This window comes from Mugil cephalus, chromosome 15 (assembly GCF_022458985.1).
Source record: "Mugil cephalus isolate CIBA_MC_2020 chromosome 15, CIBA_Mcephalus_1.1, whole genome shotgun sequence".
Taxonomy (NCBI): Eukaryota; Metazoa; Chordata; class Actinopteri; order Mugiliformes; family Mugilidae; genus Mugil; species Mugil cephalus.
The window spans coordinates 16,501,354-16,523,326 of NC_061784.1; the positions used below are offsets into that span (position 1 = coordinate 16,501,354).

The 21,973-nt window shown below is 41.6% G+C and overlaps 1 protein-coding gene across 6 annotated transcripts in view; it reads left to right on the forward strand.

The window, feature by feature from the left end:
- clip2 (CAP-GLY domain containing linker protein 2) overlaps positions 1-21,906 on the forward strand; it is a 40,510-nt gene extending 18,604 nt beyond the window's left edge. The window contains exons 6-18 of one of the 6 annotated variants that reach the window (XM_047606792.1): positions 3,002-3,199; positions 3,781-3,884; positions 4,601-4,661; positions 5,468-5,572; positions 9,365-9,748; positions 10,073-10,648; positions 10,752-10,809; positions 12,055-12,138; positions 13,739-13,895; positions 15,608-15,767; positions 16,524-16,712; positions 17,854-17,917; positions 17,990-21,906. In XM_047606792.1, the coding sequence (XP_047462748.1) occupies positions 3,002-3,199; positions 3,781-3,884; positions 4,601-4,661; positions 5,468-5,572; positions 9,365-9,748; positions 10,073-10,648; positions 10,752-10,809; positions 12,055-12,138; positions 13,739-13,895; positions 15,608-15,767; positions 16,524-16,712; positions 17,854-17,917; positions 17,990-18,030 (2,181 nt within the window). In that variant the 3' untranslated portion in view covers positions 18,031-21,906. Of the gene's footprint in view, positions 1-3,001; positions 3,200-3,780; positions 3,885-4,600; positions 4,662-5,467; positions 5,573-7,272; positions 7,324-9,364; positions 9,749-10,072; positions 10,649-10,751; positions 10,810-12,054; positions 12,139-13,738; positions 13,896-15,607; positions 15,768-16,523; positions 16,713-17,853; positions 17,918-17,989 lie in introns of all 6 variants that reach the window. The other 5 variants (XM_047606794.1, XM_047606793.1, XM_047606797.1 and 2 more) reach the window with 5 other exon arrangements.
- The last annotated feature ends 67 nt before the right edge of the window (positions 21,907-21,973 follow it).

Consider the following 21,973-nt stretch of genomic DNA (forward strand, 5'->3'; position numbering starts at 1 on the left):
TTTTAAAACCATACGTTTAAATTATTACCATCTAAGTATTTGCACACAAAGCTCATAAATGTAAATCTACTTTATTTATATATCACTTTACAACAACCCACTTTACAGGGGGTCATACAACAATTAAAAACACACCATAAAACAAGTGCATAAGTAAGGTAGGTAAGTGCAAGTAATAGTACGATAAAAAATAAAAGCTATAAAAACAATAAAAAGAGTAAAATAAGATTAAAAAAATGGGGTCAGAAAAGAAGAAGAAAATGATTTTAATCTGGAAAGTATTTGAAATGATGAATGTGCCGGAGCCTTGTTCATGGAAACAAAAAGTAAGGAAGAAAGGTTGCTTTCTAAACGTACTTATCATCATTGCTAGAGCATCTGTATGTGCCCAGAAAATCTGCTGTGTTCTGCCCGTAAGTTCAAACCAGACGCTGATGAATTGGTTCATTGTAGTGAAACCCTCTCTTATCTGCTGAGCGGTTAATCGTTTGCAAGGTGTTGCTGTGCATTGTGTCGGGCTCCGATTCGACCGACCTTGCATTTTTTTTTTTTTGCTCCCGTGTGAAAAACCTGCAGCCCTGCAACTTAAACTCAGGCGGCCCATTTTTAAGAACTAAAAATCCCCACCGACATCTGGCAGCAAACTAAAAGAAACAAATGGGACATCGAGGCGTCTCACATCGATTTCGGCCTCTGGTCGGGAGCCAGATCTTCGCCGGAGGACACTCCCCTTTACTTTGCTTAATTGTTGGCACTGAAAGCCACGTCTTTGTGAAGCATCGTGCTGATCGCGGCGCTCGGACTGTTCTGACTCACTGCCGCTGCTGAAGATGTTTGGGTCAATTCTGTTGAGTGGAAAGGAAGCAGGCGGCTAATGTGAAGGTACGGGAGTGGAGACAAACAGTGAGGAGCTCAGACACAGATTAGCTTTAAGCCTCAGTCGGTCAGTCGTCTGCTGCACATGTGGCCGCGAGAATAAACGCACTGAAGTATTAATTTCACCATACTACACTATATATTACTTACCTGCAGCTCTTATAGCAGTATGCAGTCACTCGCCAAAACATTAGGTACACCAGTGACTGTTTTGATGTTCAGTCGATGTTGAAACGGCATCAGAAAGGTAGTGATTGTGGTGGTGTTTAGCTCAGTGGGTAGAGTACCCATCCATGTGTAGAGGCTACAGCACTTGTTGCAGGCGGCCCCGGTTCAAATCCTGCATGTCATTCCCCCCTCTCTGCCCCCCCATTTCCTGTCCATTCTATACTTTCCTGTCCATTAAAGGCCAAAAAACATATTAGGGACATGTGTCGGTACAACGTGTACCACAAACCACAGGCAAACAAATTGAGTGAAAACAGAAACAGAGTTGAATGAACAGCTGCCCCCAGATACACTACTAAAAGTCTCAATGTCTCATTTTACTCTGAAACGAAATCACAAACCAAATAATCAACTGAAGAAAAAATATTAGGGAGTCAGTATATAACCAAAATGTCTTCTAAACCTTGGACTCATCAAAGTAACCATCTTTGGCTGATTTAACAAGCGAACACACTTGTGACATTCTTTCTGTCTAAAATGGAAATCAAACGTTTTTATTCCTAATGTTGTTGCAGAAGTTCCCCCTTTCACTCTTCTGTCCAGTTCATCACAAACCAGCTCCATGGGGTTAAAGTCTAGAGACTGAACCATGGTCCGCTCCATGTTTTCAAGCTTTCCATCTTGTTTTTATCCTGAGGAAGTTCTGGTTTAGCTTGGACTAACGGCTTGGGTCATTATCTTGCTGTAGGATGAAGCCCTGACCAACTATACCAGAGGATACTATTAGGGTACTATTACTTGTGTAATAATATTTTATTGGGAAAGTAACTGCAACACTTACAAGATGTAAGACAAAAAAATGGCGCAGTTTTAACAATTTTAACAATTACAACAATTTAAACAGAATTCAGTAGGTAGTAATAGATGGTCGGTAGCATTTCGTAAAGCAGAGATCAGACAATCAGCAGCAGGGCTTTGGGTGATCCCAGGACCTGAGGGCTGGGGCTAATATGTAAAAAGGTTACATGCACATAGAGCCCATGGCTAATCAAGTGCATCACATTGAGGCAACATGAGACGACCAAAACAATGCGTCAGTCAATCACAGGGTAAACGTGAGCATCGATTACATTTATCATCAACTGTATCTGAGTACATCGGGGTAAATTCGGGATAGTCTAGCCTTGCTTTGATGAACTTGGTGGAGTACTTTGAACTGAATGAGGCTCAATTTCGCACAAGAGGAGGATGAAGTAAGAAACCAGAGCTTAAACCTGTAATCGGTATTATAATATTTAAAAAAAAATGCTAAATGCATAAAGCTAGGACTTGGTGCATTTATCTTCCCTGCTGTACCTAATAAAGTTGCTAGTGAGTGTATTACAGTAATGCCTGCACAACAGCAAGAATCTTATTACCTTTGAGACTTCTGTGTGTCTTCTTCATTGTGCTCTCGCCACCTATAAAACCAGAAAATCCACCAAACTTTGACCCTTTTTTCATCTCCATTATGTTTTTTTTTTTTTTTTTTCTTTGTGCCTCCAGTTAGCTTGCAGTAACCTTTCAAAGAGCATACTCTAGTGGTGAACTTACATGTTACATCTTTCAGTACAATATTAGATCTGGATGATGTTTGAAGAGCTGGGAAATATTCCACAAGAATATAACAAGTTTAGAGCGAAGGGTTGGGAAATAGAGCTGTATGGATGCAATATTTAAAAAAAAAACGTTAAAAGTTGATGGTTTTCATGTCTTAAAGGAGCCTTTGGTGTTCCAGGCCTGTCAAAAGCATGTTGTAGAATTTATTCTGATCATGAACTAATCATGGTCTTAGAAAAGATCAAGTAAAAGAAATAGAGATACTGACCTGATCCAGATCGAATTGATGATTAATGACTGCCTCCTTTCCTCTGCCCATGTTTCCTTGTCTTTTATCTCCTTTCCGGCGCCCTTACAGCTGACGGAGACCTCGTCGCGCTACGCCCGTAAGATCTCGGGCACCACGGCGCTGCAGGAGGCCCTCAAGGAGAAGCAGCAGCACATCGAGCAGCTTCTGGCCGAGAGGGACCTGGAACGAGCCGAGATGGCCAAAGCCACCAGCCACATCTGCGAGGTGGAGAAGGAGCTGAGCGTCCTCAAAGCGCAGCACGTGCAGGTACCGACGCCCCCAGGCGGAAATGTTTATTAGTCTTAGTCACATTTAAGTTATATGTATCTTTATCAAACTGATAGAATACAAGATGTATTTCTTGAAACTTCAAATTAAAGTACAATAAACACAGTATTCAAAGAAGTTTAAACTTAGTGCGGTAAAACCATCAGGGGCGCTCACAGTTTGAAGTTGGGCTGTCGCGGTAGACCAGTATTGATGATAATCGTGGTATTAAAAAAAAGGAAATTTCAGTATTGTGTTATTTTCAGTGTAATTCTTTCCCAAACAAGAGAAAGTGAAAATCTGATGTCGTGACCAAATGACCAGGACGCATTCTTTTTTTTTTTTTTTTAACTAGCCTCGTCTTGTTAACATTTCGTCACTGTTTATTAGTTTTTGCTCTTTCTTGTCTTCATGGAAAAAATGTTCAATGGTCATCATCTTCGTTTGTGAAAATAAAACTGGCATGAACAAACAAATAGCTATGAAAGTGTAGAGTTCTGTCAGGGAGGAGTAAACAGTGTCCAATGGCCAATCTGTCTTGTCACACGGAAACAAAATTTCTTTCTTTCCTCTGCCCACAGTATGTGACGGAGAATGAGAGCGCCGTCCAGCAGGTAAAAGCCATGCTGGCCAGCACCCAGAAGGACAAACTGGAGCTGGCCAATCAGCTCGAAGAAGAGAAAAGGTAACACCAAATCAAACCAGCCATTAAGTTATCTTCTCTGGTGTCTTTTAGCTTCTTGGTGAGTAAAGTTGGAGCTGGACGTAGTTCTGTCGCCAGCTTTTTGGACGATTCAACAAATTAACGCTGTTGACTGGCTGATTGGTGCAGACCATAGACTGTATATAAATATGGACAACGTGTCCCCACTTCCTTGAATTGGCCGAACTGATTCTACGTTATTAATGCCCCGCCGAAACTTTCTCTCACAAACTCTCAAACTCTCACAGCCCCATGGGACTGTTTTATGGAGTGGTTGGCATGGCAACTGGTGGTTGCCATTACGTCCCATCATCTTCCTATAGCATCAACAGCGTCAACTAAAATGGAACTTAGCCAAAAAATTACAGCTTGAACATTCATCAACATTATATTCACTAACTGAAATGACAAAAAACATCCTTAAAAAAAGGTATCTGACGTGTATTTTAGTGTTTTAGTTTGGTTCATGTCCCATCCTCTGACATTAAGGGGGTGGAGTTTATGACCTATACTGCAACCAGACACCAGGGGGAGCTCTACTTGGTTCTGCTGTCCTTATTTACACTGTCTATGGTGCAGGCCCAGAACATCAGTGATCAAAATGTTAAATATTGTTTAGTGTCACATAAATCTCACAGTAAAAACTGGTGCGTCAAAAGTTCGGTTTGATAAATCTGTGCATTATTGTTTCTTTACAGGAAAGTGGAGGACCTCCAGTTCAGAGTGGAGGAGGAGTCCATCACTAAAGGAGACCTGGAGGTATTTATCAGCTTTATGAACTCCTGCTTCCTCGTAGTAAGGTCATAATATCACAGGCCCACGTTTCATTATGTTGCGTTTATGCAGTATTAAAGAGGTTGCTTTGTTTTAAAGAGGTTTAATGAGAGGATTTCGGATTGGCTCAGCTTCCTGCTGCCATGATTTAAACTGCTGGCGTCGTGACATATATTTACTGTCAAGCAACATCGTTAAGAATTAAAAGGACGTATAAATAATTAGAAGTAATAAATAGTAGTGGGCTTTTTTTTTTTTTTTTTAGTAGCTCTCTTTGTAATAAAAGCCAAATTATATTAAAAGGAATAAAATGGGATACATCCAAGGAGGGTGAGTAGTTTGTTTTTGGCACTGCAGTGTGTTTGTATATTCATGTTAAGGAAATATAATAATAATCTGTCAGTGAAATAATTAAAAAAATGGAGAGACATTGTCAGCCCATCATCAAACCCCTGATTAGTACTAATATTATTCCTCTGTGTATTTTCTCCATCAAACAGTTCAGACTGACACGTCTGCCTCTCGGCAACTTATGCGCTCGCTGCTCGTGTGCCAGTGACCGCAAAGTTGTCCTTGACTGCACAATGCACTGTCTGACCTCAGATCTCTCCCATCGTGCGATCAGTTTTTTTTTTTTTGTGCAAGTCTGTGCAGCGCTGCCCTTTGATCATCTCCGGCCAGTTGTTATGATCCCTATCGGTCCCCCTTTCATCCTTATGGGTCTCTTTCCCCTTCAGCCTTTTTTCTTTCCTTTTGTTCTTGTCTGCCTTTCTCTTTGTCTCTTTCTGTAGACTCAGACGAAATTGGAACATGCCCATATTCGTCGGCTCGAGCAGAGCCTGCGCCTCGAAAAGTCGAGAGCGGAGGTGCTCCAGAAAGAATTAGAGAAGCGGAGGGTAAAAAAAAAAAAAAAAAAGCACGAGCCCTTTTGCCTGAGCCTGCTGTCCCGTGTGCTTCTGCTTCTTGGTGATTGTAGCGTAACTCACAAGCTGCGCAGGTCAAAGTCACACTGCACCTGTCTACATACTGTGTCTGCTACACCGATCAGGCATAACATTATGACCACTGACAGGAGAAGTAAATAACATTGACCATCTTGTGATATTTCAGTGTTCTGCTGGGAAGCTTTTCAACCTGGCCTTCATTCATGTGGATGTTACTTAGAGATGTAGCGCCCACCTAGACCACCTATACCCACACACACACAAAAATGGTTCAGGAGCAACTCAAAAAACATGAAGGTGTTGACCTGGCCTCCAAATTTACTAGATCTCAAACTAATCAAGTATCTGTGGGATGATCTGCAGATACTCTCAGGAGAAGGCCCGTGTCCATTCTGTAATCTGGGCCTCGTATTTGGAACTACAGGTACAGGTGTGATGTCAATACCAATAACAGACGCAACAAGCTTAAAGCATCACGTTATTTAGTTTGACTTTTAATGTTAAAAACATGCAGCAACCTACTGAGCAGTGAAGCCTGTGTGGAAGTGCACAAAATCGCAGTTCCTTGAGTGGCCACTTGAGGCTTCCATGTTAAAAAGCCCAAATGTTTACAGCCTGGTACAAAAAAAGATTTTAGTCTCAATAGCTTATTTAACCATTCATGACAACTGTACGGGGGGTGATTTTATTTCTAACTCATTTGTTTATTTTTTATTAAGTTTCAAATTCTGCATAATTAAGGGCGTTCCTGCTTTGAGTGACTGGCTGCAGGCTGAGGTAGGGTAGAGTTGGGTGGGCGGGTCTCAACATCTGACACGACCCCCCCCATGTCCATATTTGGAATATCCGAGTGTGGGCGGAGTAAATCTCACCCAACATGGCGGCTGCAGGCTCCGCCCACTTCAGGCTTCATTTTCGAGGTTCCAGAATCCAATGGGTGACGTCACAATGGGTTTGTCCATAGTATATGCAGTGAATGGTTTAAAACTAGGATGTTTGTGCAGAAAAAAACGCCAAAAATGAGTTGCACCGACATAGTTTAGAACCCCCCCTCCCAACATAAACTGAGGCTACAGTTTCAACCTTTTTGCTTCATGTCGTCCCCTCTCTCTTTCCCCATTACTTCCTGACTCTCTCTCCTGTTGACTATCAAATAAAAGCACAGAAAGAAAAAAAAAAGTTTATTTTTACCCTGTAGCAGCGTTAAAAATAAAAATCACTTCTCCTTCCTGTCCTTTAATCTGTCAGCCAGTCGAGTCTCCCTGTGAAAATATGTGTCAAAAGTTAATTTTAAACAAGATGCTGACTATTTTTTTTTTTTTTATTTGAAGCTTTTCTGTAAGCTGCCTGCTTCACTTTGAGATGCCAGGACAGATCATGTAAACCAGCATCAGCTGTGGAGAGGCCGTAGAACCTCCCTCAGAGCTCCGTGCTAACGTTTGAGCAGTTATGCAATTAGTAACACTTGAGAAATTGCTAAATTGTTAATGGGCTTCATCACGGATTGAGATAAATGTTTCAGGGTGAATCGCAGCGGTCATTCGGTGCAGGGAAGGACGTGCTTTCACACCACTGTGACGTGCAGCGTGCTTTCAGTTTCCACCCCGAAACGCTTGATTCCTATATACAGTAAGATCTGCTTCTACCAACAGGGAAGATGCACTCACGATGCAGTGTCCTTGAGGTTGGGTAAGAGAACCAAGGTGAAAGAAAGATTTGATCTTGTTTTGGCTTTGATCCGCCGCTGAGCTATCTCGGTTCTTGACTTCAAATCGACTTCAGACGCTGTCAAGGACATTAACCTTCGCATAGACTCTTTCCTGCTCTTTCACTCACTGCGTGTTGTGCCGTAATCTGAGCGCTATCCAGGCATCATCTCTGTTATGAATCAGCCAGCCTCAGACTCTGAGGTCTGGCGGATTGTTTTCCCAGATGGTTGAAATTAACATTTGTGCACCGTGCAGCAGGTCCTTCCCTCTTAATCTCTTTTTTATTTTTTTTATTTTGACTGGATGCGAGTGCGTGGAGGACGTTTGCAGCTGTGTGTGTTTGCCGCGAGGTTTGTTGTCGGCTTTCTTTTTTTTTTTCCCGCTTGGCTGCTCGTGGACGATCAGAATGGCTGCGCTCTCCTCTCGTCCTCTTCCACTCCTCTGCACATACAGCGAGCTGCACAAATATTTGGACAGCGACACACTGATGCTTTGGCTCCTCGGTTTAGTTCATTTGGGTGGAAACAATAAAATGACTTCAGCGTTTTAAATGCTGCATTTTATTTCGGCTGAATGTGAGGGCGACGGGGTCAGAGAACGGGGGTAATGGTTTGTTTGGACTTTGGAAAATGCAAACTGGTGCCAGTACTTTAATGGCATTCCTCTAAAAAATAATGAGCAACTGTAGCTATGGCTTGCTGGGAATTTGAGATGGCGGTATGAATAAACAAGATAATTTAGAAGACTTAAAGCTGGCTTAATCTGTATTTTATCTTAGCATTGGATTGAAACAAACCCACTTTGGGTTATCAGCAGTAGGGCCCCTAATTGCTCTTTTGGTTTTCTGCAAACTCAACCCCTTTTCCAGTGAAAGCACGCAGCTGTATTTTAGAAAATATGCTCAGATAAAGCCAGTTGCCCACCTCCCAACAGCAGACAGTCAAAGTTAGCAACTGGCTTTTAGCAGTTAATGAGCCAGGTATGTTCTTTAGTGTCATTAACATGTAGGAGAATATTGGGATTCTGTTCATCAATTAGCAACCATTTACTTCAGTTTACTCACAGTACTCAAAACATATTAATACAAAGTTCCCAAGAGTATTTTGGATCAGACTTACGAATGGCTTTCTTCAGTTATCCTAGTCCTGCGCTAGTCGGCTCCACTAGAGTCGACTTTGGCGTCTTTAACTTCAGACAAAATTTATGGCCGACAAAATATTAGATTAGCCCAGAGTGGTTGTGAAGTCAGTGACAGCCAAGGGTAGTTTTACAAAGCTACACAGTCGGACACTAAAATTAGTGATCAAAACTTTAAACTGGTGATGGGACAGTGGAAGTTGCAAAAACCAAAGGAGGATTTCTCCATTTTTTGGGGGTAAAAAACAACCAGAAGACCAGTAACAATCTCCGCATTAGCTCAGCTTAGCCTAAACAGTGGAAGAAGGTGTTGAGAAGATAGCTAGGCTAACAAGATATCATAGTTTAAATGGCTCACAGTGGCTTAGTCATACATCCAGCAGAGCCGAGAACAAAAATGCTTTGTTTAAAGAGGCTGTAAAACTCTGCAGCATCACTAAATCTCACCAAAACGACAAATTTTACATTTTTTGTTTAATATGCACCAGAAATGTAAAAGAAGTAATTATTTGTGTGCATTTATGTGCTTTTCTGGATTTTGGAATAAGAAGAAGTCATTGTATCATCTTGTATTTCAGTAGTTCATCCGGGGACCAAAGCGTTAATCTGTTGCTGTCCACACACTTTATGTCATTTATTTGCTTTGTTTATTCACTGGAATGCGTTCCGCCGTCGTTAGTCGTTGTGAGGACCTCTAGGGTTTTTTCCTTTGATTTCCTTTTTCCAAACTGATCGCTGCTCTTCGTCAGTGTCACCTTTTCTTCGGAATGACGTCATTCTGTTTCAGGGCCGCCCACCTGTTGCAGTGCTAAAGTCGTTCCTTTGAAATGATGACACCTCTTCCTGCCGCGCCGTCAGAATAAACAGAAGCGGTGACGGATGCTTTCTTTCTCACCAGCAAACCACGGTTGAAGAGCAGAGTCGGATCATGCAGCTGGAGGAGGAGCTCACGCTCCGGAGAGCCGAGATCGAGGATCTGCGGGCGAAACTCAGAGGGACTGACGCAACCCTGCAGCAAGGCAACGAGACAGACGCCGCCCCGGGAACAGAGACGCAGCCAGAGACTCTCCTGCTGCGCGAGCAGTTGCTGTCGGCGGGCCGCGAGCGCTACAAGGAGAGCAGCGAGCTCAAAGAGAAGTACGAGAGTGCGTTAGCAGCAAGCCAGCAGGAGGTCGACTCGCTGAAGGTGGTCGTGGATAAACAGAATCTGGAGATCACTGAGATGAAACAGAAAGTCCAACAGGCCACCAAGGAAAACATGGAAATGATGGACACCTGGAAGGTACTCTGCTGTGTTCTTCTAAATTTTCAAAGAACGTCTGTAAGAACAGAGGGGTCATTTCAGTGGAGCTCTGTGAAGTAGAAGTCGGTAGAAGTCATTAAAAAGCAGAAATAAGTTTTTCAAAGTCAAAGTTGAGTACGTTTGTGTTAATCTTTCCAGAGGTAAGACAGATATTCAGTGTGACCCACAAAATTTAGCTCCTAGCTTGAAACCAAATGCAAATCATATTCAGATTTAATCTAAATTCAGACCATGTTTGATTATAAACTGTTGTTTTTTCTCAAAAATAACCAACCTCATAGTTCCTCTTTCTTTCCTTTCTAGGTTAAATTTGACTCTTTAGTGAGTGACCACCAGAAATCTCTGGAGGGTCTGAAGGCGTCGTTGTGCGGCGATCGTGCTACTCCCGAAGGCCAAGAGCAGGACGCCCAGGAGCTGAGAGCCACTCTGGAGAGTCTGAAGATGGAGCACCAGCTGGAGGTGGAGAACCTCAAAGCCAAACACAAGATTGAAGCCGCCATTCTGACCAAGGAGCGCGAGGACCTCTGCACTCGCCTCCAGGAGGCCAAAGACCAGCTGGCCGAGGGCAGCCAGACGTGGAGGGCCGAGGTGGAGGCCAAAAGCAGCAAGCATGCCCTGGAGGAGGCCACGGGCAAGCTGCAGAAGGCCGAGCAGAGGCTGGCGGAGATGGAGAGGCATCACACGGAGCAGGACAAAAGCGCCGAGGAGCTGAGAGGGAGACTGGAGCTGTCGGAGAAGAAGATGACCGACTACCAGGCCCTGCAGAAAGCTCAGGCGGAGAGCCAAGAGGAGATCCAGAAGCTGGAGGAGAAGCTGAGGGTGACGGCGAACCAGCTGCAGGCCATCCAGGCAGACCGCTACATGTCCCGCGACGCGAATGTGAGTGGCTGCGGAGAAGTGAACAAGCTGGAATCCCAATAACTGATTTGATAAAGCGTTTGCCGTTACTGCTCTAATCGAACCTCTCTCGACGCTTTTTCAGGTGATAGAAGACAATGAAATTTCAGACGAGAAGATGAAGCTAAAACAGAATATTGAAGGTATCAATCATACAGTTTAGTCGCCCTGTTTTGCTTGAATTATTCCACATCTTGCTCCTTATCCTCGTCGTAAATCAAAAAATCTAACAGGAACCATTCATTTTTTAACACCCATTTATAGATCGGCACCAGTTTTACAATTTATTAAACAGTTTATAAAAGTTTGTCCACTTATGTGTGGAATATGGAGAGAAATTATAAATGTTTAATATAAAAGACCTTTAAAGGAACAGTTTAACACATTGGGAAATAAGCATGATTAATACCTCTCTCATGTGTGAGTTTAATCTGGTTTATTTTCACTCCATCATCTGCTGGTTCCCTTTAAAGTACATGTTCAGCATTTTGGGAAAAACTGTTATTTGCTCTCTGACTCTGACTGTATTTGTGCATAGCTTAGCATAAAGGTTCAGAGTAGAGGGAAACCGCAACTGTTTGCGTCTATACGCCACCAAAGCTAACAGTTTGGCACGCTAACATCCTCGTTAGCTGGTTGTATTGTTGGGAATCAACCAGACATAAAATTCTGAACAAAAGTCAACATGACGAAACTGCTGTTCTTAAGAAAACTCATATCGTATAGCTGTCATCATGTGTTCGATCTCCTTAATGTAAATGTTCAGCATTAACTCCTCAACTCCTGTAACATGTACACAAACAGTTCAAGTGGTGACTCTGCTACTCAGCAACCACTTGCGTCCACCAAAGCTAACAGTTTAGTAAGCTAATATCCTTTTTAGCTGGTTGGATGAATGGGAATGTACACATTTTGTTCAGATATATGATAAAATTCTTAAGAAAACTCAACATCATAGCAGCCATCAATGTTGATTCTCCTTAAAGTAAATGGGAAATACAATTATTTGCTCTCTGACTCGATTGTAAATTGCCAATTAGCTTAGCATAAAGATTCAGAGCAGAGGGAACTGGAGTTAAACCAAAGTCCTCAAGAGGTGGTGGTTACAGCATGTAACATGTACACAAACCATCCAAGTGGTAACTCCGCTACTTAGCAACTGTCTAGACGCCACCAAAGCTAACAATTTAGCAAGCTAGCCTTGTTAGCCCGTTGGATAAATGGGAATGTCAACATTTTTTTAGATATATGATAAAATTCCTAAGAAAACCCAATATGACAAAACTGCAGTGTACCAACCTCTGTTCACTACAAACAGTTGGCAACCATGTCACAGCTCATGAACTCTGAACTTGCTAAACGCTGCTGTTTTGTTTTTCCTCACTCAGAAACGATGGAGAAGCTGTTGAAAAGGGAAAAGGAGGTCTCGACTCTCACTTCCCAGGTTGAAGCCCTCAAATCGCAGTTGGGAGGTAAATGCTGTGTTCTGAACGAGAAGACTTCCTCATCTTTTCACAGAATTTGTTGCATTTCTTGCAGATACGGACACATTTCTCACTACCTTGGACTCAACCTGTGCCATATTTCGATAATGACACGTATGATGTCACCTGAGTGCTGTGGAGTTCATTTTGTTTACAACAAAAGGCTCTGATTGTGTTGTAATACTACCCTATTGCACGTACAAGTATTATTTTGTTCCCTGTAGTGGTTGAAACACGTCCCATAATGAAATCACAGACCTGTGATTCTGATTAGAACGGAGCGCGTTAGCACCTGACCACCAGCATGTGTTCACTGCAGAGTTCACTCAGCGGGCGATTGTCTTCATCGTCTCCGTTCCGATCTTTGATGATCACAGAGAAATCTGCCTATCTTTTGATGAAGTTCACATCAAAAGCGTCTAAATGTAGACCTCATGTAACTCAAATAATCAAACAGAAACACTTTGAAGAGCGGATTGTAAATAATTTAAAAAGGAACAACATACGACTCAAAGGGAAGAACAGTTCTCACCTTAATTTAATGGAACACAGATTTTAAAGCATTAAATAAAAAATGAATGTTGATAGTTCTTCCCAGTGATTTTTACAAACTTTTTTTGAACCCCTTCTGTTGTAGCCTAGCACATAGACTGTATATAAATATGGACAACGTGTCCCACTTCCTTGCATTGGCCAAACTGACGCTATTTTCCCGGGGATATGGGCAGCGCCATCTTCCTCCACACCCACTCGTGTTTTCTTCTCTCGCCACCACTTTACAGAGCATGGCAACCATTATGTTACATCCTGTATAGCATTAAACAACTAAACAAAAATGAAACTTATCCAAAAGATTAACATTTGAACATGCATCAATGTTATATTAACTACCTAAATGACAGAAACCATGCATGATAAAAAAATAATTTCATGTTTAATTTAGTGTTTTAGTTTGGCCCAAGTCCTGCCCACTAACATGGAGGAGGTGGAGCTTATGATCTATGCTGCAGCCTCAAACCACCAGGGGGAAATATACCCCTGCATGCAGCTGTACAGCCCTACAACCCTCCCAAATGATTTGACTCGCCTGGCAGATTTTTACTGAGGCATAATCGGCTCCCAGCGGAGAGACTCCAGGCTACTTCTGTGTTGGATAATTGATAGGAAGTGGAATTATATATTTGGTGATCTATCAGTAATGAGCCAGAGATCCCAAATTTAGCGAGAAGTCTGTGTTTGAAATGTTTAGTTGAGGTGGTAGAGATCCTTTAATATAAATTTTACATTTTACACTATTTCTAAAGTCGGCATGTGGAGGTTGTCTGTGAGCAGATTAGTTCCCGTATCTCTGCAAAATGATTTAATTTGAATTACTATGCACATTTCAATAACAGCATAAGCTGAAAGGCATATAAATGATAAATATAATAAGTCATTACTTCTGTGTAATATGAGACACTGTTTATATTCCAGTTTTTATTGCTCCATATGAGGGCAGATATAAATAAATATGTGTAGAATACGAATAAGTTATTTACAGACTGAGTATAAATGCTAAAAATATTCATGAATCTTCTTCTCACACCAGCTCTGGAGGGCAAAGTCCGCTCAGGGGAAAAGAGGGCTGAGGCCCTGGCTAAGGAGAAGATGCGCGTGGAGGCGGAGCTGGAGACCATGACCAAGAAGTCCCATGATGCCTCTGGGCAGCTGGTCAGCATCAGCCAGGACCTGCTGAAGAAAGAGAGGTAACACGGCGCGGAGATGAGGCCTGCATTGATTTTATTTATTTATTTATTTACAACCTTTTAACCTGAACAATGCTGAAGTCACTGAAGCTGAGACATTAATCTGAGGGGAGCTTTTTACATTGCGCACCGTTATTTGATCTGTTGTTAATAGAAACGTATTGATCAGTGCGGCTTCAGGATGATGGATGAGTGTTTCTGCTCACATTTCTATCAGGATTTATTTGAGCTTCTACCAGCACGTACCGATGTTACCTTGAAAGCAGAGCTCAGAGCCTGAGAGTGTCACCCATGTCTATTTTAATAATTTAAAGAGGAAGTTTCTGTAGCCTGAGAGCCTTCTCATTTTCATAAAGTCTAGACACAGTATAACAGATCTAGTTGTATTACATTATTATTATCATCATCATTATTATTATGGAGTTCTTACATTATTGATGAGGTTAGCACAGGTAAGAAGGCACTAAAAGTATTTCAATGCAACTGTTTTATCATTTTATAGTTTTGGATAGACAAACTTGTAAGTAGATTCACCTAAAAAAACAATGCACCTTTAAGTGTTTCTTGCATATTTTAATCTGAGGAAGTTGGTGAGATAAATAAAGTAAATAAGGAAGTTTGGTATGTTAATAGCGAGAGGTGCAGCATGTCTGAAACGAGAAGGAAGATAACACTAAGAAATCTATTGGTTTTGAGCATGCTTGCTCTGCAGAGAGAGGAGATGAGTTTCCAGTGGGTGCAGAAACACAGAGGTAGCAAAACAACCAGTTATTCAAACATTTTGGAGAGATGAACGAAGCCGTAAGCCACGTGGGCAAAAATGCTTAAAGCTTGGAAACACCTTAATCATCTTCTTCTGTTGAATCTATTCAGTGTTGTCAATAAAGTTGTGAGAAACGAGGCACAACCACTGTGCATCATAGACTGCATAAACTTCTTTGACTGGTGCTATAGTGTTTTAATTTGGCTCAAGTCTCATCCACTTACATGGAGGGGATGAATTTATGAGCTATACTGCAGCCAGACACCAGGGGGAGCTCCACTGGCTTAGGGTTTCAGGTTGAAGAGCTGCAGTAACAAACATTTTTTATACAGTATGTGCTGTGCACATGTCAAAATAGCTCTATTGAGAGGAATGTTTTGTGTCATGTTAACACATATGTTTATTTAGAGTCCATGTAAAGAGTCAGATTGGATTCTGTGATCTGAATGATTTCAGGATGTATCTAGCAGGATGTAGCTTCGAATGCAGCATAGAGCACCGGTTAAAGTAGCTAAATCCTCCGGGTAGCTTATCAGCATTTAACAGCAAACCGTAGCCCAGACTTTATTGCCACTGATATAAGTATAAACACCCAAATATAGGATGTAGAAATGTCCTGTCCGCGTGCCAACGAGTGTGACATGTAGCGAGAATATGCTGCCTCAGTTCCCCCTGACCCGCCTGACTGACACATTCACATTTTGGGTGGATAAGCTTTTAAATAATAATAACCTCTGAGCAAGGTCTGAGCAGAGGGGTGACTCATATAATCCTTTCAGCAAAATTGCACAACTCCTCATTTTTTCTTATTGCATTTCAGAGCAGTCAGGTTCTCTGCAATGTCACCCAAATCCTGCCGGGAACAAAAACAGAAACAAATACTTAGTTGGAAAAAAGGGGCGGGGGGGTGAATCACACTTTTTCACACCTGTTTTCTTCTTTATTGCAGGAGCCTTAATGAATTGAGGGTGTTACTCCTGGAATCTCATCGCCATTCTCGGGACATGGAGAAGGACCTGAACCGGGAGGTGCACAAAGCTGAGTGGAAGGTCAAGGAGCAGAAACTTCAGGACGACATCAAGACCCTGCGAGAGAAGCTGCTCCTGCTGGTGAGAGCTTAGTGTTGAGTGCACTGACCACAGCAGCTAATAAATTGTGATTCTGTTTTCTGTTGCATTAGAAGAACACTCATGAGAATCCATGTTTCCACTTTTGTAATGACGAAGATTTGTGAGATCACAAATTAGTGGTTATAGAACTGTACAGCTGGAGTCCAGGGTCAGCAGTTCGATACGTCGCTACAACCACTCTCTGTTTGCAGAGAATAAACTTAAAAATCAATGTGTTAGATGTCATCATGTCCTCCAAACTTGGGTCAAGCAAAAGCATTTTTTTTTTATTCCATTCCTAGCTAATAGTTTGCAGCACTTTTGTTAGAAATAAAATGTTTTCTTGAAGCCCTTCCGAGATAATGTCATCAGGATTTTCACAAGTTGACATAAGGCAAGTTAGGTTAAGATAAGAGTTTATTGATCTTAAGTTAGGCTAAGACAAATTGAGATAAGGTTTTATTGATTCCAGGGACTCAATAACACATCGTATAACACTAAATATATAAGAGTAAACAGGAGTTGGGAAATACTGAGTCACTGTGCGGGGCTTAAACAGCGGTTTCCTAGATCAAAGTAAGTAGGTTGTAGGGTAAGGTAGGTTGAGCATTGCTGTTAAGAACACACATATTGCACAGAAAGGACATAATGAGCAAGAAGTTCAGTATGTTTAGTTAGTTTAGTTTATTCTCATATATTGATAACAACTCAGCGACAGACTTTACATTCATGAGCTTTCTGTCTCGTGTGTCTCAGGGCCGGGAGCGCTCGTCACCCGACCACCGGCGGTACTCCATGCTCGACCCCTCGACCCTGGATACCGAGGTGGCCCGTCTGCGCCAGCGGCTGCTCAGCACCGAGGAAGCCCTGAGGAACGCCCTGGAACACAACCAGCAGGTCGACCAGCTGGTCCAGGCCATGCGCAGACATCCGGAAAAAAGCCCGGTAAAATGCTGAGATGAAGAAATATTTCTGCGAAACGCTGAACCGGGAAAAGCGTGTGTGTGCATGCGAAGGTCCTCAGTCATCCAGGTTATGAAAAGACGTTTTGGTGCACCGGTATTGTTGTGTAAAGCAAGGAGTATGTAGTAATACGCCGTGTAGCATCAAAACGGTCTGAAATCCCATAAATCCCAACACAACAAGAAGACAAAGAAAGCCAGTAGAGACAAATGAACAAAAATCAATGAAGAGACAGGGACATATAGTGTATTTATATCGTGTATCCTGTACCAATACAACTCTGTACTTGGTAGTTTGAACTTGACAAGTCCAGTTCTGTAGCAGGAAAAGCCACCCCCATAATGCATTCTGAGACACCCGGTTGTCCTAAGTCCCTTCCATGATAACATGGATGGAGCAAGAACACATTCCAGTATTGGGACTGTACTTGGTCAGATGCGTACGTTGAATGTGAATGGGTACACAAGAACACAAGCACAAGACAAGAACGTATTCTGATAAACCGCCCCAAGTCTCCATCCAGTTGCCTGAGGCAAACCAAGTTGAATAAGTTTTGAGAAAAAAAAGTTTTGAGGTTATTCTGGAGAATATTCCAGGCATTTGTTGTTGTGTTGCAGACTGTTGCAACAATAACAACATATATTTGCAAAAGTATATTCATCTATTTACTGTGCTGGTAATAGTAATAAAGACCTATTCCTTAAGGTACATTTAGAGAAGATCAATTTGGGATTAATTTAAATCAATTGCATTGATACCCCTACTTTAAATATTTCATCAGAAGTGACTACTTCACAAAGAGAAATGGATTCTAATGTGTACCATGTATATGAGACATGTTTTAAAGTTGCGGTTTGATGTGCCGGTCTGCTGGTCTCACATCTGGCAACTTGTTAGCTTAGCTTAGCATAGTGCCGGGAAGCAGACTCTCTGTGTCTTTTTAGTCTTTGTGCTGAGCTAACCCACTGCGGCAGTATCATATTTACCATTCCTCAAGATTTGTGTTTGTCTGCTTATCTCCCTCTGTGAAGGAAAGTGAACAACGGAACTAATACCTTGACAAATATAAAACGACTGAACCATGCCAAAGACTACACTCATGATTTGTGATATTGTGTTTCAGGTTCACGGTGCAAATTCAGCGAACGGAATTCATCACCAGGAGTCGGGCAGCACTCGAGATGTTGGTATTCTATCACTTTGTTTTTAAACTATTATTTTTTGTACTGTAGTATTATTACTCATACACTACTGTTAAGAAATCTTATCTTACTCCCTTCTAGGAACAACACTGATATGAGCAGGAGAGATAAGACTGGGACGCTGACGTGACCCAGACTGAACCGGGACACTTTAAACAAGTCGAAACTCGTCTCGCCGATCCACCCGATGGACGCCTGAAGAACATTTCCGTTTACAGTTAAAACCAAAACAGCGAATCTCTATCTCAAGTGAATTTATGTGTTGTTGCAGAAAGCACCTATTAGCCAATCAGAAGACCGCTTAAAGTACTATAACGTATAGACAGGAAATGAGACACGGACATGAAAAGATATTATTGTTACCACCACTACTGAGAACTTAAAGTATGGCAACCTTTTAGGCTTAACAGTAGGTAGGAAGCTTGAGTCCACAAGCTGCCAGGAACTCAAACTTGGCAATTCAGATTTTTGATCCGAAAAAGCAAAATGGCTGATGGACGACAACATGAAGAACTGAAGAACTCTCAGTCCCTTTGTTTGTTTTATTTATTACTTTTATGTTGCTCCTTGGCTTTGTAATAATCCTCTGTACAGTAGGTGAGCTGTCTTGGCCTGTGACACTCAGAGCATCATGTGAAAGATGACTTCTTTAATGCAGTTGGACTCATTTGTCTCCCTATTAAACATCTGATGAGGATTGGTAGCAAAATCATTACAATAAACGTTGCTCTTTTCTCGCACACCTGCTTTAGTGCACAGTGATAATTTGAAACATCAAGTCAGAGCTTATCTTTCGATCAGAAACCAGAAGAATCGGAGAACTGTTAAAAAAAAATAAAAAAATCGCTGTTAAAGGACCACTGTGTATATTGGAGACATCTAGTGGTGAGGTTGTAGATTGCAACCAACTGAATACACTCATTGTCCATGTGTGTAATATTTTTCCTTCTCTTTCGCTAGTCTCTTTTTGGTGTTTAAGTTTTGGACTAGTCACTAGTCCTAAACTTGAACACCAAAAACCCTGCCCCGTAGCGCTAATACTCCCTGCGCACACCCCGACAATGAGAGCGCCACTGCCACCTACTGCAGTGGATGTGCAATTACACTTTATTCTAGTACGGCAACAGAAAGTATGTTCCCCAGGGTCACATGCGCCCCCCCCCCCGGCATCGCACTGTGCGCCACACTATGTGAGAAGGGCCGGGCTAGTGTAAAAAACAAAAAAACATGGTGGTGGAAGATGACGTAAACATAGCGATTCTTAGATAAATCCTACTTACTGCACATTTAATTTGAAGGGATTTTCACGATAGGGATCCGATTGAAAGTATTTTGGACAAAATGAAGCTAAAATCAGCACCTTTAGCACAGATACTGGGAACATCTTATCACTGAAATGTATTTAGTTTTGGGGAACGTTCAAGCAACTTTTTCATGGTTTTTAAACTTTGAACAAAAGTCTGCATTGAGTTAAAAAAAAAAAAGTGTGGAAAAAATTGTGCTGTCTTGTGAACGTTGGCTGCGAATCAGTCTTTAAGTGTCTGAACTACAGAAACCAATGGTAAATGCTATCAAGTGATAGGTGTTTACATGCTGCAAAACACTATAGACCTGCGCAAAGTGGTTTTGTTGGCAGAGGAGCTTCAGTTTCACTTGTTTTGTTATAATATTGTGAAAATATTGGCATAAAGTGCCGAAATAGTGGTTAAACTGTGTTATTTCTGTCTCTTACATAACACGAGTCAACCATCCAGCTTCACAGCTCCTGCATACTCAATCATCCATGTGAACACAAGCAGAGAATGATGTGTTACAGCTCAGATGGTGATGATTTCACTACCAATCCTCTCTTTAGGTGTTTGCTAAGGCGGCTGTTGAGCCCATCTTCTAAAGAAGTGATCCCTTTTGGCACATCAGTGGACTCCCTGCTCGGACTGAAGACTGATACTAATGAACCTGGGAGGCCTGCTGAACTCGGCTCTGGGTGATGTTACAGGATAAAAGACTATAGTGAATTATTGCAGCCTTTTTCCATTCTCGAAAACTGTCTGGCCCTGTACCGGTACATGTCTTACGTGCATTTATTTTATTTAGTGTGTATCAGTGCAGACACCGTCCATACATTAGTATTACCGTAATTACCTATATATGGTATGAGATAGCATTTTAATGTCTCAGAAATGTCCCTGGGTTGCTTTACTTGATGCTTTCTTAAATTTACTGAAGGGCTGCCACAGGAGCTAAAACCCAAACAATGGATGTCACAGTGTATGTCTTTGCCCAGACCGACGACATCCGTAATTTCAGTTGAAGAATTTATTCTCTTTAAGTCTTCCAAATATTGTTTTATCCAGTTGTCGGCTATTCTATGAGTTCCTGTCTGTAGTTGGTCATACAATGCCTATAAAAGTATCCACTCCCCTTGGATGTTTTCCCCATTTGTTGCTTTTATAAATGAGATATTGGTCATATAATTTAACTTTTTGGACAAAACTTTTTACAAACTAATGTTAATGTACTTAAAACAAATAGTTTAAAATATTCCCCGCTTTACAATGACTGACTGAATTTAACAGAGGTCCAACTAGTGGACAGCAGCGATGGCAAAAATAATTAAATGAGAGCAGTTGATGTGTGTCAAGTGAATATAGTATAAAAAACATCTGTATCTGTCTCTGGTTCATCAGTAGTCCTGCTACAATTAAAATGTGAAGACAACAAGAACACTCGAAGCAACTCAGAGAAAAGATCTGTGAAAAGTATAAGTCAGAAGAGGGCTACAAAAAGATTTACAGCACACAAGACATCCCATGGAGTTCAGTTAAATCCAGTATGGCACAAACTGAGTGACCTGGCAAGAAGAAGATTGGTGAGGGAGGCCACCGAGATACCTACGACCACTCTGAGGGACGGGACGGGACAAGCTGTACAAGAGAGTGGCAAAGAAAAAGGCACTGTTGAAAAAATCTCATACGAAATCCCACCTGGAATTTGCCCAGAGGCATGTGAAAGACTCCAAGGTCAATTGAAAGAAGGTTCTTTGGTCTGTTGATACAAAAAGTTTGCTTTTTTTTTTTCATCATTTCTACTGTGAAGCATGGTGGTGGCAGCATCACGTTCTGGGAATGCTTTTCAGGCCCTGGACGGCTTGTAAATGTAGAGGGAAACGTGAATTTTGAAAAATACCGCTAAATCTTGGAGAATAATCTGACTCAATCTGCAAGAGAACTACAAATTAGGAGAAGATTTATTTTTGAGTAAGACAACGACCCCAAGCATAGAGTAAAAGCACTGCAAAAATGGTTCAGAGACAACAAAGTGAATGATCAAGTCGAGGCATAGATCTCAAAAAAAGACCTGTTCATACCCGACCCCAAGCAACCTAACAGAGCTTGAACTGTTTTGCAAGGAAGAATGGAAAATAATTGTAGTGTCCAAATGTGCCAGCCCGATTGAGACATATCCACACAGACTTGGTGCTGTAAGTGTAGCCAAAGATGCATCTGCTAAATACTGACCTTAACAGGGTGAACATTTATGCAACTATTTACTTTAACTTAGATCGTTTTTATTAACTGGCATTATTTTGTAAAAAAAAAATCTGTTGCACAGTTGAATATTAAAAAAAAAAAGTGCACATTTTTGTCAAAAGATTCAAATTATATTGACCAAGATTTCATGTATAAAAGCAACAAAAAGGTAAACCATCTAAAGGGGGGGTTGAATGCTTTCTTTATAGGCATTGTAGGCTGCGACTGCTTTCACAGAGACATTGCACAGAGGTGAGTGGCGTGTCAAAAGCTGGGAGAAGTGTCTCCTGAGCAACTCACGCAAGGCCGGGCGTCGGTCCGCTCAGATAAAAACTAAATTTTCCATTGGATATTGTACATGGCCTTTTCAGCTGCAGAGTTCATACCCTTTGGATTATTGCTGCAATGGTTTTGGAGATTGAGTCATTAAATATTAACAATGTGGGGCAAGGGCTGGTGGTGTTTTATTTCGCACTCCTTCGTACTTATTTCACTTGTGCGTGTTTGTTTT